This window comes from Anas platyrhynchos, chromosome 23 (genome assembly GCF_047663525.1).
Source record: "Anas platyrhynchos isolate ZD024472 breed Pekin duck chromosome 23, IASCAAS_PekinDuck_T2T, whole genome shotgun sequence".
Classification (NCBI taxonomy): domain Eukaryota; kingdom Metazoa; phylum Chordata; class Aves; order Anseriformes; family Anatidae; genus Anas; species Anas platyrhynchos.
Window position 1 is genome coordinate 4,115,424 of NC_092609.1, and position 14,911 is coordinate 4,130,334.

Below are 14,911 nucleotides of genomic sequence, written 5' to 3' on the forward strand. Positions count from 1 at the left end.
GAGGCTGCCGCGGAGACACTGCCTTGGCTCGGGCATGGCCGCGGGGTGTCCCTGCGGCACCGGCCCCACATGGGGGGTCCCCTCTGTGCCACCACCCTCATCCCCTTGTGCTACCACGCTCAACCCCTCATGCCACCACACTCGTCCCCATGCCTCGAGGCCAGCCCCCGTCCCAGGAGCCACCCAAGTGAAGCACGAGGGTTGGACGTGGCCCATCGCAGGCCCTTGGGGACAATTCCCCAAGGCAGACGCGCTCGCCACCGCCCCGTTTGCCATCATGGGGGGCCCCATGCCGCCTTCCCAGCCCCGCTGCCTGCCCTGCCCCGGGCTCCCAGGTGGCCTCGGCTGCGGCGCGGCCCTATTGATTTCGGGATGACAAAGGCTTGGATCACCAAGGTGAGATCTGCATCGGAGAGGAAGGGGCGTAGGCTCTTGGCCAGCAGCAGCTGAAGGAATGCGCTTGTGGTTAGTGAAGCAATCCGGCGGCTCGCTGCACGCCGAGGGAAGGGCCGGTTGCTGCCTTCCTCCCGGCCCTTCGCCTCCTACGAGCAAACCCACTGCCAAAAAGCGAGAGGGTTTGGGGACCCCCGTGTGTGTGTGTGTGCGGGGGGAATTCGCTGAGGCGAAGTCAGGGGGAGCCTTCAAAAGGCGACCCCAAAATGGGGGAGTGAGGGGCGAGCGTGTTTGGGGCAGCCCCCGGGGACGGGGTGTGGGGGTCACTGTGAGGGGATCACCCCGCGTGAGGGTGTGGAGGAACCCCCAAAACCACCAAAAAACACCAAAAAAACACAGGACTGAGGTGACTGAGCCCAGCAAAGGGGGCAGCTCCAGGCAGCTCCCCGGGCCTGAGGGCAGCGGGGGGCCGGGCGGCTCCGCCCCGGGGCCGGGGCCTCGGGGCCCGCAGTGGCTGGCGGCGGAGTCCGCGCCCATTTCCGCCGGCTCCGAGCCCGGCCCCTCGGCCCCGCCGCGCTCTGGGCGCTCGCCACGGCCACCGCCACCTCCAGCTCCACCATGCCGGCGGCAGCGCTGGCCCTGGGTACGTGCTGATGGTGCTGGGGGGGGAAGGTCGGGGGGGGGGGGACACGGGACAGGGCCGGGAGCGGGGTTGAGGCACGCTCGGGGCCGGCTTTGCGGAGCTTTTTGGGGTGGGGGGCTCCGTGGGACCGCGGGGCTGGAGCCACTTTGGACCCCCCCTCCCTGAGGCTCCCCGTTCCCCTGAGGGGGGTTTGGGACCCTCCAGGGTTCAAGCACGAAGCGGGGAGCCCCCCGAGCATCACCCGGAGGCACCAGCAGCCGAAGCAGCTCTCAGCATCGCTCCTCTTCCCCAATTCCCCCAAATTTTTGGCTGCCCTCCTTCCCCGAGGTATTTTCCTGAACCGCTCCTCCTCGCCTCTGGGAGCTCGGCTGCACCGACGGCCTCGACGGCGAAGGAGCCCGCTAAGTGCTTTTAATTTCTTCCAGGCTAGGCTTAATTAGCCGGAGCCTGCTTTGCAATTAAAAAAACCCGGTGCTCCTTCGCTGGGGGCACCCTGCGATGAGAAAAAGGCCGGAGCCGGCGGAGGCGCAGGTGCCGCTCGCGATGCTCGGGGAGCCCCGCAGGATGGGGAGGACGGTGGGGACCTGCTCCAGGGGGTTGTTTGCTGGGCTGCATCCCTCTCGCTTTGATATCCCGGAGGGAAAAGGGTTGCGAGTTGTTTGGGATAAGCCACGGGGGGACCCATGGTTGTGCTTGGGTTGGGGGGGACGCGGCACGAGGCGAGCGCCGCTCGGATTCGGGACCACTGCGGGTCTCAACCCCACTTTGTGCTCCCCCCATCTCCCTGCTCAGCTCCCATCCCACTCCCTCCAGAGACCCCCAGACCCCCGGTTCCTATCCCAAAGGGCTCCAGCTCTGCACGGAGCATCCCTCCTGCGAGCACCCACCCCAAAACTCCGCTGTCCCGGCAGCCCCAGCCTCGATCCCTCGATTTGGGGACACCCAGGTCCCTGCTGCTCCCACTGCTTTGCTACCTGTGGGGTTTTTGAGCTCCTCCCCGGCCCTGGTGGTTGCCCACATTGGGGCTGAGCCGCGGGTTTCCCCTCGCAGCCAGCTCTTGGCTTCCCTCGGCGGTGGCGCTCCCGGGGCCGTCTGGCTTCTGTCGGCCTCGAGCCCGGTTTTGTTTAAGTCTCTGCGGTGCCCAGCCGCCGCCGCGTCCTGGTAGGAGCGCTTTTCTCAACCTTATCCAAACAATAGATTGGAGCCTTCGCTTAAAATAACGAGGGAAACTGGAGCCTCCTCCCCCTCGCCCTTCTCCCGCTCCATATATACGCACCTGGCGGCTGCAGAGGGCTAATCTCCAAAGCCGAGGGGAAAACATGAGCAAAGCTGATTAGGAGGGAAAACTTGAGGCAGGGAACAACCCACGGCACTGAGCGGGAGCTCCAGGAGCAGAGTTACCGGTCCTGAGCTGCTGGAAATGGGGCTGGGATGGATGGGGACGCCTGGAGGGGTGGTGGTGGTGGTTGGGACCACGATGGGGGCAAAGCCGGGCACGAGGTGGGACTGGGTCCATTGGCAAACCTGTGTCTTGAGCATCGGGCGTCCTGTACCAGGAAGGTGAGTTTTGGGGAGATCTGCGCTCCTTGATGCTGCTGTTGAGACCTTCCCAAACTTGATGGGTGGCACAAAGATGGGGAATGTTTGACGACGGCCGGGGTAATGGGGCTGAGAGCAGGCGTGAAGATCCCACTCGGAAAGGTGGCGTAGGGCTGGGGCGGTTGGGTTTTGGGGAAAGCGTCTCCATCCTGCTCACAGGGGTTTGGGATTGGGGGTGGGATAAGGGCAGGGACGCGCCGTGCTGGGGGGCTGCCCCGTGTCCCCGCAGAGCTCGGCCCCAGCCCTTGGGGGACTCATGGGGGGAGAGGAGCGGCCCTCGACTGGCATCAGAACCACGAAACCCTTGCCAAGCGGAGAGTGAGAGGTGACGCAAAGGGGAGGTGGAGCAGCAAATAAGGCCGGGGTGAGCTCACGGGGTGAGCTGGGCTGCTTTTTTGGCTGGGCTCGGCTGGCCCAAACGGCTCGAGCGCGGGCGGGCGCTGTGCCCATCGGTGGAGAGCGGCGGGGGCGTCACCGCCGGAGCCCCCGGGGCCGAGCGCGGGCTCCCGGGCTGGCCAAACAAGAAAGCAGGAGGGGATGATGCGACCGCCCTATGACACAGGGATGAGCCATTTCCCAAAATAACGCCCGGAGTTTCCTCGGCTCGCGCGAAGGAGGGGAGAGGGGCAGGGAGGACATTGCGCCGGCCGAGCATCTCCCGCTGCCAGCCCTGGCGTAACCCGGGTCAGCTCTGTGCAAGGGGGGGAAAAAAAAAAAAAGCTGGGAGGAGGCAGGGCACGGCCCCAAATGTCGCTTCCCTGGGAAGAAAACACCGGGGGCAGGCAGGGGCTGCAGTGCCGTGGGGCAAGGTGCGACCGGGGCTGGTGGGGAGAAGCCAAAATGGGGAAAACCGCCCCGAAAAATAAACGGAGCGGTTGTTGGCTCGGTTTGGTGAGCCGCGGGAGCAAGCCTCCTGGTGTTGTCTCGTGCTCGTTGCCTTCAGCTGAAGCTTTCTGCGTGATTTAATTAAAGCCGTGCGAGTAATTGGGTCAAAGAGGGGTCTGCGGGCAGAGGTTGTGGGAGGCTCTGCTGCTCTCGGCTGGCTTCACACCCCGGGGCCGAGCCACCCGCTTAAACCCTCGGAGCTGGTGGGGCTTCCCAAACTCTTTTCCCTGCAAAAAGAGACAATTTGGGGGCTGTGTGTCTGTGAGCAGAGATTTTGGCACCAATAGGCCGGGGGTGGTTGGAGAAGGGCTGAGGAGATGCTGGGCCACTTGGGCTCGCAGCCACGGCCCCGTGGTTGCCCAGGCTGGAGCTGGGGCGAGCAGGTGTCCTGCAGGTGCTGTGACAGCACAGCACACCCTGTCCTGCTTATCTTGGGATCCTTTTTAGGGTTTTTAGGGGAATTTTTTACTTGTTTTCTGAAGCCAAAAGAATTTTTGGTCTCAGCTGGGTTGGGACAGCTCCTCTGACCCCTCTCTGCCCTCTCTCCGCAGGCGTGCTGGTAGCCGTGTGCCATGCCCTGGAGAACACGACGTCGGCCCTGAGCGGTGAGTTTGTTACTCGCAATAATGCCACTGGAAAAGCGACAAAGAAAACCCAGCTGTGGTTTATCTGCTTTAACCCAGCCCACGACAGCTTCCTGCAGAGCCACGCGGGCTCCGGGTGGGCGCAGGAGCCCTGGCGAGCATCGGGGCTTGCGATGTGTCAGCGCCAGGGGCAAGGCAACGCGGTGCTTGCGGTCAGGTTTCCCCTTCCTCCTCGTCGGGACGGGAGCACGTCGGTGATTTGGAGGTTTCCTGCTTGGTTTCCCTCACCTTGCTGCGGGCGCTGCGGTGCCAGTGCCGCAGAGGCAGGAGCGGAGAGCTCAGGGCTGCAGGGCACGGCCACACAGGGCGAATTCGGGGCGGTTTTCTCCGTTCAGGACCAGGCCTGTTCCCTGCAGCTATCCCAACAGAAAGCTTCGAGGATAAGCGATGTCCTGGTGCTGGCTGGAAGGAGAAAGGTTTTGCTGAGGTCGCGGGCAGCCAGGTTCTGGGGCAGCACCTTGCCCTAAGCCTCTGGAGGTGCGGCGTGAGCCCGGCTGCTCCATCAGAAACCAGCTGGAGCGTGAAATGCCGCTGGGGCGATGCCCAGGGTGCAGGAGCAGAGCCGAGTGCTGCCTGTTTTATTTCCCCTGGTTTGTAAAACGAGAGTTGTGCCGGAGCAGCAGCCCTGCACCCAGCTCGGCGTCCCAAACCGGGTGGTGTTCGGCAGGGGGGAGCAATGCAAGAGCTGCTCCGTGCTTGGTGCTGGGTTTGCAGCCTCACACCCGAGGGAAAAGCAGTGCCAGACCCCGGGGAGCGAGGCAAAAGGGCTCTGCAGTGGTGATTTCCAAAACGCCCTCCTTGTGGGGGGCGCATCCTAGAGAGCAGACGCTTGCCACGTGGGGAAACCTGGTCCTGCTGCGGCTTTGTGGCAGATTCGGCCGGGAGCGGGGCAATTTGGGCACTGAGGCTGCAGGGGCTGCGATTTGGGAAGCTCTGGGGAGAGGAATTGCTTCCCCTCGCCCCCAAGGTGGGAAGCTGCTCGCCAGCCACCCCGCAGCTCCCTCAGGGCCGGTGCCTGACGCTGGCTCACGGCGGCACCGAGCCCTTCGAGCCCGATAAATCGCTTCATTCATAAAAGCAGCACAATGGGGAGCCGGGAGCCTTCCCCTCTGTTTCTCCTCGCTGCTGTTTCTCCAGCTCAGGTTGGGGCAGAAGCAGCACGAGGCGGTTTTGCCGTGGGGATGGAGCCGGCTGCCGCGGCGTTTCGTGGTTTGTGGCTGCTCAAAGCGAAGCAGCCTCGGCAGGACCACGAGCGGCCCGTTTCCTCCAGCACCGGGTTAAAAAGCAGCCACGGCTCCTGGCAGGGATCTGAAACCTCTCCGGGCTGGGAAAAGGGATGGGTCAGCCTCGCTCACCGGCACGTGGCGAAGGAAAGCGGCTCCCCAAGCACCAGAGCGAGCATCTGGCCGGGCATTGATGGGGCAGGAGTTGAAGCTGAGCCCCACGAACCCGAAAACGGCCGGAGCTGGGGCACTGGGACCTGGGCCAGGGCTCGGTGGTGCTGCCCGCGCCGTGGCTGCAATGTGGCCGGCAGCTGCGAGCGCCGGCGGCTGCTTAATGCGAGCCAGGAGGGCCAGGAGGACGCGGTGCCCCCGCGGGTGCTGAGCGCCTCCGAGCCGTCCCTACCGGTGCTGTTCCAGGTCCCTGCGAGATGTTTTTCCCCCTGGGATGCGGTGCAGGGGGTGAACAAGGCTTTTTTTCCCCTGATAATTTGGGGTTTTGGAGGATGGAGTGGTGTGTGCAGGATGCTCAGGGGCTGGCACATCTCATCCCCATCCGGCTGTGCCGCTTGGGCACCTCTTCCTGAGAGTGCAACCCGTGGCTTTGCTGCAAAAACTTGGGATGAACTCCCTTAAGGCATGAAAATCCCCCCAAAGGGCTGTTGTTTTTTTTTGTAGGGCTGGGGAGGGTGAAGTCATGAGCAGGGAGAGACCGGGCTCTCCTAGATAAACCCACCCCCGAGGATGGGGTTTTTGTGGCAAGGGGCTCGATGCGCTGCAGCTTTCATCTCACAGAGGAAACATCCCAGAGCAGTCGGGGACTTCAACCGCTGCCCGCGCTGGGTTTCAGCGATGCCATCGTGAAGCCAGCAGCCTTTTTCCAAAAACAAAACCAAATCCCAGCTCCTGGCTACCTGAGGATGCTGCCATGGGATCCCTCTTGGGGATCCGAGCATCTCCCCGGGCCCGTGCGGGGTCTCGGCTCGCTGCGGCTCGCGCAGGACCCGGAAGCATTCGGCAGACGTGGGTTTAATTACCCCGGCCTGCCATAAATTCACGGCAACAGGAACTTGAGGTGGCTTTGAAACGACAGCGATCGGATGTGCTTTTATGCGAGGGCTAATCCGAAAGCAGGATATTTGTTTTCCGTCTCTGCTGCGGAGGATAATTTAAACCAGCGCGGGGCGTAATGGAAACCAGCATCCCCGGCGCGCGGCGCTGCTCCCTCCCCAAATTTGGGGCTGGGGCAGACCTGAGGCTGTTGGTTAACTCTCTCCACCCCCGTTTTAAGCTTTAAGCTCTTTAGTAAAATTCCTCTAGTGCCTGCGAGGCTTATTTCCCACGGGGGGGCTCGGGTAGGAGCGATGTGGGCTCATTTTGGTGGACGGAGACATCCAGCAGCCGTGCAGAAATAGCAAAAAATACATTATTTTTTTTCTATTTTTCATCCTTTTATTTTTTTCTCCCTGCTGCAGGTCCGCCGGTGGCGGCGGCAGTGCGGTCCCACTTCAATGAGTGCCCCGACTCCCACAGCCAGTTCTGCTTCCACGGGACCTGCCGCTTCCTCGTGCAGGAGGACAAGCCGGCGTGCGTGTAAGAGCCGCTTCGGAGAGGGGGGAGAACGGTCCTGAGCCCCCCAAGAAGTGCCTCTGAGCACAAATTTGGCTTTGGAGCGAGGATGAGGAGCCGCAGAGCCACCAAGGGATGATCCCGAGGACCTGCTGGTGCCACAGGATGATCTGGGGGTGCTGCCATATGGGGAGGGGGGTGACAAAATCCCAGCTGCAGCACCACGGGGTGGCACGTGCCCCGTCCTGCGGGGTGCCAACACCACCCCTAACTTCAGCATGGGTTTTGCTAGGAAAACCCCCCCAAACACACAGTTTCTGCTTGAAATTTCCCCAAAGGGGTGGGACTTGAACCCGTCCCTGCCCCCCAGGGGTGACACTGCTGTCCTCGTCCCGCTGCAGGTGCCACTCGGGGTACGTGGGGACGCGCTGCGAGCACGCCGACCTCCTGGCCGTGGTGGCCGCCAACCAGAAGAAGCAGACGATCACCGCCCTGGTGGTGGTGGCCGTGGTGGCCTCGGTCGTGCTCATCGCCGTCTGCGTGCTCATACAGTGAGTAGGGGGCCCCACAGCTCCCGACGGGGACATTTGGGGTGCGACGCAGGACCCCAAACCTCAATCACCGCCTCCCTTTTGTCCTGCAGCTGCTGCCGGCTGCGGAAGCGCTGCGGGTGCTGCCGGGAACCCCTCTGCGGCCAGGAGAAGCCGGCCGGGCTCCTGAAGGGCGGCGCGTCCTGCTGCCACGCCGAGACGGGTACGGGACGGCACCAGGGTTGGGCGGGCACGGTGGGGCCCCCCCTGACCCCGCTCCCTCCTTCTTCTTCTCCTGCAGTCGTCTGACGCAGCCGGAGCTGCCGCAGCCGAGCCAGGACGCCGCGCCGGGGATGAACACAGCTTCTTTCCTTCAGTTTCCCCGTTTTTTTTTTCCCCTTTCCTCTTCTTTTTTCCTTATTTTCCTTTTTTTTATTTTTATTTTCCTTTTTTTATTTTTATTTTCCTGTTTTTTTTTCCTCCCTACCGTGGGGGATGGCAGCAAGCCCCGCGAAGGGCCCACGTCCCCCCTCCCCAAGGTGACGGCAGCGGGGGAACCGACGCAGCGGGTGCTGGCAGAGGAGGAGCTCCCAGTGCCTCCCAGTACCTCCCAGTGCCTCCCGCTCCATTCGACAATCCAGCTCCCACTGCCGTCCCCACCGCCAGAGCTTTCAGCCCAGAGTGCTGGAAATGGGGGAAAACACCCCAAAATCCTGCCTGCTGCGGAACCGGCCCCTGGAAAGCTTAATTTGTGTTTCTGGTTGTTGCTTTTTCCTTCAAATGCTCTTTTTTTTTTTCTCTTCTTTTTTAACCAAAAGGCAAAAAGAGAACCCAAACCCAGCCGAAAGCGGGGTCACTGGGTTTATTTTTCTACGAGCGTGCCTGCTGGAAAAAAAAAGTGCCGCCGAGCCCTCAGCTCGGCAATCCTCCAAAGCCCCAACGCCGCACGGACCTTTGGGGACAGATCTGCTCTTTTTAGGACGAATAAAACCGAACCGTAATCCTAGGGAACCTCCTCAAGCCGGTGCTCTAACCTCCCGTCGACTCGTTAATCCTTTCCGTAGTCTTTATCATAACCGACCCGAAGCTTTTTTGTTTTTTTTTTTTTCTTGGTTTTGTTTTGTTTTGTTTTTTTATTTTTATTTTTTTTTTTTTTAGTCATGGTTACTCTGTCTTCTGTATATGTTGCACTGAAAGTTAATATTTAATGTTTTAATTTATTTTGTGTGGTTTAAATTAATTTTGATTTCTATAATATGTTATTGTGATCGGCTGTCCTGTTATTATTTTTTCCCTTCCCCCCCTCCCCCTAATATACCTGGATTAGAGTTATTTAAGTGATATAAAGGACACTTTTTTCAGAAGACTGTGCCTGGTGTTGTGCTCACGGTTTGGTTTCTGGGGGGGGAGTTGAGTCTCTTTTGGGGTTTTTCTTTTTTGCTCTAAGCTCCAGGGTGGCAGCCCTCGAAGGAAGTTGCTTGCAGCTCTTTAGGGGCAGTGAGGCGGTGTCACCACCCTGCAGCGATGGAAACAACGGCAACGTTTGCACCTTGGACTTGCAACGTAACGGGGGGGCCCGGCGGGACCCTGGCTGCATTTTTGGGGTTTGGGATGGGGTAAAGGGGGTTGTGCGTGCATGCTCATGCTCCACCGTGTCCGCCAGTTCCCGCAGCCTCCTGCTGGCTCATGCATTCTCCGGATTTTTGCCCCACGCCGTCACGGCGGTGGCTCCGGGCGCGGGTGGGCCGGGGCTGGCGGTGGCCCCGTACTGGGGTTGTGGCCACTGGCCCAGGAGCAGGATGAGGCCGCGGGGGCTCGGTGCAGCGCTGGGGGGGGTTGAAGGGCTCGGTAAAGGCTCAGCACTGAGAGCCAGGCAGGGTGAGAGCAGCCCTTGCTCTGTGGTGCTGTACGGGCATTGCATCACGGGCTGGGTGTTGCATCAGCGTGTGCACATTGCATGGGGGGGGGGGGGGGGGGCACAGCAGTGCAAGCTGTTAGAGCAGCACTGCATGGTGGTACAGGGGTGCAAAGCAGCATGGCATGCAGCAGCACAGCATTGCATGGGCATGCAGCATTGCATCTCGTGCAGCACAGCGCACTGGGGCAGCATTGGGCAGCAGGCAGCCTTGCACACCAGTGTAGCATTGCGCAGTGTGCAGCATTGCACGACATGCACTATTGCACGTCGTTACAGCGTCACACATCCTTACAGTGCTGCACAGCGTGCAGCATCACCCACTGGTGTGGCATTGCACAGCATGTGGCATTATACACCATTACGGCACTGTGTGCTGTTGCAGTGTTGCATGCTGTTATACTGCTGCAAGGTGCTGCAATGTTGCATGCTTTGCAGCATTGCGTGCTGTTACAGCGCTGTGCACATTTGCAATGTTGCGCGCTGCTGCAGCATTGCACGCCATTACATCTTTGTGCACTGCTGCAGCATCGCACACAGTTATAGCACTGCATGCTGTTGCAACACTGCACACCATTACAGCATTGCATGTCGTTGCAGCGTTGCACATCATGATGCAGATGCACGCGGCTGCAGCGTTGCAAGCCTTTGCAGCGCTGCACACCCTTGCACACCCTTGCAGCATTGCACAGCGGGTGCCGCCGGGGCTCTCCCCGCCCCTTTCCCCGTCCCTGCAGGGCGGTGCCGGGGCTCCCCCCGCCCTCTCCCTCCCCTCCCCTTTTCCCTCCCCTTCCCCTTTTCCCCCCGCCCCGGGGGCGGTGCTGCCGGGGCCGGCCCGGGCATGGCGGAGGAGGCTCAGAGCCGGGTGCAGGCGGCGGTGGAGAGCGCGGTGCAGGAGCTGGAGCGGGACAGCATCCGCGGCATGCAGGTACCCCCAGGGGCCCCCCCGCACCCCCCTCTCCGAGTTACCCCTGCTCGAGCAAAGCCCCCCCCCCCCCGGCCCGTGCAGCTCCTGCCCCCGCCCCCCCCCATGCAGCCTTTTCGGCTCTCCCGTGCATGCCTGGTGCACGCCCAGCGCCCCCCAGTACAAGCCCAGTGCCTCCCAGTCCAAGCCCAGAGTCCCCAAGTGCCTGCCCTATACAACCTTTGTGCCCCCCCAATTGCTTGCCCTTTGCAATCTTTGTGCCCCCCCCAAACGTATGCCCTGTGCAAAGCTGTGCAACCCCCCAGCATGCTCTGTGCAAATTTTGTGCCCCCCCCCCCCTTCCCTCTGCAGCTCATGTCTTCTGCAACCTTTGTGTCCCCCAAGTGCATGCCCTATGTAAGCTATTTCCTCCCACCCTGTGCAAGGTTTGTGCATCCCCGCATCATGCTCTCTGCAAGTTTTGTGCCCCCACCCCTGCAAACTCTGTGCCCCCCCTAGTGCACCTCCCCACCTCCCCAAATGCCCGAGGAGGTTGCACCCAGCTCCGTGCGCAGCAGCACCGTGGGCTCTGCCTGCTGCAAGGCGCTCACACAAAGTGGGGGGCTTCCCTGGGGGGGGGGGACTGCACCTTGCTGACCCCATCTTTTTGCAGGGAGCCATGTTCCGGTGCAGCGCCCGGTGCTGCGAGAACAGCACGGCCTCCATGCAGCAGGTGCAGCAATGCATCGAGCGGTGCCACGCACCCCTGGCCCAGGCACAAGCCATCGTCACCGGCGAGCTGGAGCGCTTCCAGGTGGGAAACAACACAACCACAGTGCGCAGCAGGGTGCACGGCAGCAGTGGGGGGCTCCCTGAGCCTGCTGACCCCCCCTTCTGTGTCCCCTTGCCCCCATGCAGGACCGCCTGAGCCGCTGCACGCTGCATTGCAACGACAAAGCCAAGGACGCGCTGGAGGCGGGCGGCACGGAGGCGCGGGTGCGCGCCCAGCTCGACGCCTGCGTGGCCGCCTGCGGGGACGACCACCTGCGCCTCATCCCCGCCATGGCCAAGAAGATGAAGGACAGCCTGGCCGCCCTCCGGCAGTAGCGGGGCGCCGGGGGCAGCGCGCTCATTAAAGGCGAGGAGCCACACTCGGCCTGCTTGCGGGGTCGGGGGGTGCTCGGGGGGCTGCAGCCCTCTGGGGGGGGCTCCTGCAGCAGCAGCCGTGCAGGGGGTGCAGGGGGAGCCGTGCAGATGTGCAACGGATCGGGTGATGCCTTTGTACGGTGTAGGGTGTGCCCCCACAGTGTGCACAGTGGGTGCATTTGGTGATGGTTGCATGTGTGCAAGGTGCCCCCTGTGTGTGTGTGTGTGTGCAATGGAGGCGTGGCCCCTGTGTGTGTGCTGAGCACAGCCTGCACATGGGTAGGGTGACCATTACTGTGTGTGCATGGGGCAGGACAGCAGTGTGTGTGTGTGCAATGCAGGAGGTGCAATAAAGCGCAGTACGGCGAGTGCAATGATGTGCAATACAGTTGGTGCAGTAGCGTGCAATGCAAGGGGCATGCAATAACATCCGATGCAGGGTATGTGCAATGCAACGGGTGCTATGGTGTTCAATGCAGCAGGTGTGCAGAGCAGTAGGTGTGTTGTGTAGGGCACATGCTGCGCAATGGATGCAGTAATGTGCATTGCAGTGGGTGCACAATGCAGGGAGTGCACAATGGGGCAGGTGCGCAATGCGGTGGGTGCAATATTGTGCAATGCAGTGGCTGTGCTGTACAGCTGTGTGCAATGCAGGGGCGCATTAAAATGCAATGCAGTGGAAGCAGTAACTTGCAATGCAGCAGGCATGCAATGCAGCGGGTGCAAGGATATAACAGCAGGGCACAATGCAGCAAGGGTGCAATAGCACGCAGTGCAGCAGGGGCGCAACGCCGGGTGCAACAACATGCAACACGGCGGGGTTGCAATGCAGCAGGGGTGCAATGCAGGAAGCAATAACGTGCAATGCAGCAGGTGCTATAATGTGCAATGCAGCAGCTGTGCAATGCAGGGTGCGTGCAGTGCAGGCTGCAGTAAGGTGCAATGCAGCGGCTGTGCAATGCCCTCTTTGCAGCCGGCGGTGCCGCCACGTGCCGCGGCGCCACGTGCAGGGCTGCGCCGCGCGCCTGCGCCTCCCCCCCACCCACCGCCGCAGCCGCTGATTGGCCGCCGGGAAGGCGCGAAGGGCGGGGGGGCGGGGCGGGCGGCGAGGGGCGAGCGCGATTGGCGGAGGGCTCGGGGGGCGGGCGCGATTGGCTGAGGCGGGCCGCGTGCTGACGTCAGAGCGCGGCGCGAGCGGCTGCGTGAGTGAGGGCCGGCGGCGCTGAGGGGACGCCATGAGCAAGGCGCACCCGCCAGAGCTGAAGAAGTGAGAGCGGGGCCGGGACGGGACCGGGCCGGAACGGGGGGCACCGGGAGGCACCGGGAGGGGCTGCGGGGCCGGGGGGGGGGATGGAATAATTGAGGGGGGGCGGGCACGGAGCCGCCCGCTGGGCTCCCGGCATGCCCCGCGGCCCGGTGTCATGGCGGCCGTGCCCCCCCCCACACACACACAGACCCCTTTTCTCCTCAGACCCCCCCCCACCCCCAAACTTACCCCTTAGACCCCCCCCGTTTCCCCCAGATTCCTCCTCAGACCACCCCCATTTCTCCTCAGACCCAGCCCAGATTCCCCCAGACCCCACCCCCTTAGGCCTCCCCCCTCAGATCCCCCGTCACACTCCCCTTTTTCCTCAGAACCCCCCCCTTTCCCCTATACTCCCCCCTCAGACCCCCTCCTTCCCTTGTACCCCCCCCTCAGACCCCCCCCTTCCCCCCTAGGCCCCTCCCCATTGCCCCTCAGACTCCCCCCTTCCCCCCATTCCCTCTCCCTTCCCCCCAGTCCTCCCCACACACCTCAGCACCTCTCACCTCCTTTCCGTTTCATTGCAGGTTCATGGACAAGAAGCTCTCATGTGAGTCCTGGCGCCGCGCTGTGTCCCCATGTCACCCCCTTGAGCCCTGTTAATGCCAACCCACATCCCATCTCCTGCTTTAAGGAGTTTTTTTGGCCCCATGGCGATGTGATGCTCTAATTTCCCCTCACTAACTAAAAAAAAAAAACACATAGAAGTTCCCTTGTGGGGAGAGCTGCTGCCTGCCCTTTACACCCGACGCGTTTCTTGCAGTGAAGCTGAACGGCGGCCGCCACGTGCAGGGCATTCTGCGGGGCTTCGATCCCTTCATGAACCTGGTCATCGATGAGTGCGTGGAGATGGCGCAGGGAGGGCAGCAGAACAACATCGGCATGGTGGTGAGTGCTGCGGGGGTGGGCAGGGGGCGACAAACTCTGCACCGCTGCACAAACCTAAATCAATTGTGTCCAAAAAAGCCACATTTTAAAAAGCCACAACTCCTGCGTCCAAAAAAAGCCACATTGTCATCTCACTGCTCTCGCCTTCTCTTCACAGGTAATACGAGGGAACAGCATCATCATGCTGGAAGCTTTGGAGCGAGTGTAGAGCCAGTGAAACCCGCTGTGACGAGACCGAACCTGCCCCGTTCTGTGAACCCCTTTCCCTGAACCTGGAGTGAAGCGTTCAGGAGTGTAAACTTATTTTTTTTTTTTTAATAAATTTTGTAATGGTTGAAGTAACTCGTGTGAGTTGGTCTTTTTGTGTAGCTAGAACGTGACTTCTGTGAGCAGAGCAGTGTGTCGGTAGCTTTAAGCTTCAGGGAACACTCTCAGGATGCTAAATCTCTCCAAGATGATTTTAAAATGCCTCTACTTTTGGTTTTCTTCCCTAAAAAACAGGCAACAAAGCTGAGCCTTGTTCGTGGGGTCTCGATTGCCAAGAAAACGGTAAATTCCCTTCTGCTGATAGTGCCGGAGAGCGCTTGGGTTGAAGGGGGCTGCCTGGCAGGAGGAAATGTTTTAAATAAAGGTTTTTAAGTATATTTTTTGCTCTCTGTCTGCTCTGTGGCCGGCTTGTGCTGATGCTCCAGGACAACAGAGGCACTTGGGGTGCATGCCCAGGGCCTGCAGGGGCTGTGCAGAAACATTGGGAGCTTCCTAAACAAAACCTGGCCTTTTTGGGGTGTTTTTGTGAGCCAGTCAATGCCCCTTCCAGGTCCTCAGTGAACAGGACTTTTTTTTCAGGTCCTTTTTTGTTACTTTTTTTTTTTAACAAACCTTTTCCTCCAGCCCTCCCTGGCTACGTGACATTTTCGGGAGCCCACTATGTACAGCGCCGCAGGCAGGCGCCGGGGCTGAGTATGTAACCCATAAATATTTAGGTACCCATCATATAGATGGGTATAAATATTTAGTTTGCTTTCCAGCCCCTCCACGGGGCGAGTTCCAGAAGCTGGAAGCCTTCAAACAGCGCGGAAGGAGGAAAGCAGGGACAGAAGCAGCAACTTGGACGCAATAAATGCGACCCCAGCTGAATTCCTCTGGTAGTAGGCAGGTTTACAAGCGTACAGCTGCCTTTTTGTCCTGCAATTTATCTTTAATTAGCTAAATTCATCACTCCTAGCATGAGGCAGTGCTCGTGGTGGCCTGCTGCTGAGCCTGAGCTCTCCA

General features: G+C 60.9%; 3 protein-coding genes across 4 annotated transcripts; all 3 read left to right on the forward strand.

The window, feature by feature from the left end:
• The first annotated feature begins 886 nt into the window (after positions 1-886).
• TGFA (transforming growth factor alpha) lies at positions 887-8,494 on the forward strand. 2 transcript variants are annotated; one of them, XM_072027261.1, is made up of 6 exons: positions 887-1,036; positions 4,072-4,125; positions 6,860-6,971; positions 7,355-7,504; positions 7,597-7,706; positions 7,785-8,494. In XM_072027261.1, exons 1-6 carry the CDS (start codon positions 1,012-1,014, stop codon positions 7,790-7,792), a joined length of 459 nt encoding a protein of 152 aa, XP_071883362.1. In that variant the 5' UTR covers positions 887-1,011; the 3' UTR covers positions 7,793-8,494. The 2 variants fall into 2 exon arrangements, with proteins under 2 accessions (XP_071883362.1, XP_038023045.1); XM_038167117.2 differs by having other exon boundaries at positions 888-1,036; positions 6,860-6,977.
• A 1,672-nt stretch (positions 8,495-10,166) lies between these two features.
• FAM136A (family with sequence similarity 136 member A) lies at positions 10,167-13,641 on the forward strand. Its single transcript, XM_038167132.2, has 5 exons — positions 10,167-10,326; positions 10,976-11,116; positions 11,221-11,440; positions 13,279-13,301; positions 13,515-13,641. Exons 1-3 carry the CDS (start codon positions 10,240-10,242, stop codon positions 11,407-11,409), a joined length of 417 nt encoding a protein of 138 aa, XP_038023060.1. The 5' UTR covers positions 10,167-10,239; the 3' UTR covers positions 11,410-11,440; positions 13,279-13,301; positions 13,515-13,641.
• On the forward strand, positions 12,580-13,981 carry SNRPG (small nuclear ribonucleoprotein polypeptide G). The gene is made up of 4 exons (XM_038167133.2): positions 12,580-12,715; positions 13,279-13,301; positions 13,515-13,639; positions 13,797-13,981. Exons 1-4 carry the CDS (start codon positions 12,684-12,686, stop codon positions 13,845-13,847), a joined length of 231 nt encoding a protein of 76 aa, XP_038023061.1. The 5' UTR covers positions 12,580-12,683; the 3' UTR covers positions 13,848-13,981.
• Positions 13,982-14,911: the final 930 nt, after the last annotated feature.

Coding starts and splice junctions, on each gene's coding strand:
- TGFA (XM_038167117.2), top strand. CDS start 1,012: ATGCCGGCGGCAGCGCTGGCCCTGG. Junction 6,978..7,354: donor GAGGACAAGCCGGCGTGCGT/GTAAGAGCCGCT, acceptor GTCCCGCTGCAG/GTGCCACTCGGGGTACGTGG. Junction 7,505..7,596: donor GCCGTCTGCGTGCTCATACA/GTGAGTAGGGGG, acceptor TTTGTCCTGCAG/CTGCTGCCGGCTGCGGAAGC.
- FAM136A (XM_038167132.2), top strand. CDS start 10,240: ATGGCGGAGGAGGCTCAGAGCCGGGTGCAGGCGGCGGTGGAGAGCGCG. Junction 10,327..10,975: donor ACAGCATCCGCGGCATGCAG/GTACCCCCAGGG, acceptor ATCTTTTTGCAG/GGAGCCATGTTCCGGTGCAG. Junction 11,117..11,220: donor GCGAGCTGGAGCGCTTCCAG/GTGGGAAACAAC, acceptor GCCCCCATGCAG/GACCGCCTGAGCCGCTGCAC.
- SNRPG (XM_038167133.2), top strand. CDS start 12,684: ATGAGCAAGGCGCACCCGCCAGAGCTGAAGAA. Junction 12,716..13,278: donor CACCCGCCAGAGCTGAAGAA/GTGAGAGCGGGG, acceptor GTTTCATTGCAG/GTTCATGGACAAGAAGCTCT. Junction 13,640..13,796: donor AGAACAACATCGGCATGGTG/GTGAGTGCTGCG, acceptor TTCTCTTCACAG/GTAATACGAGGGAACAGCAT.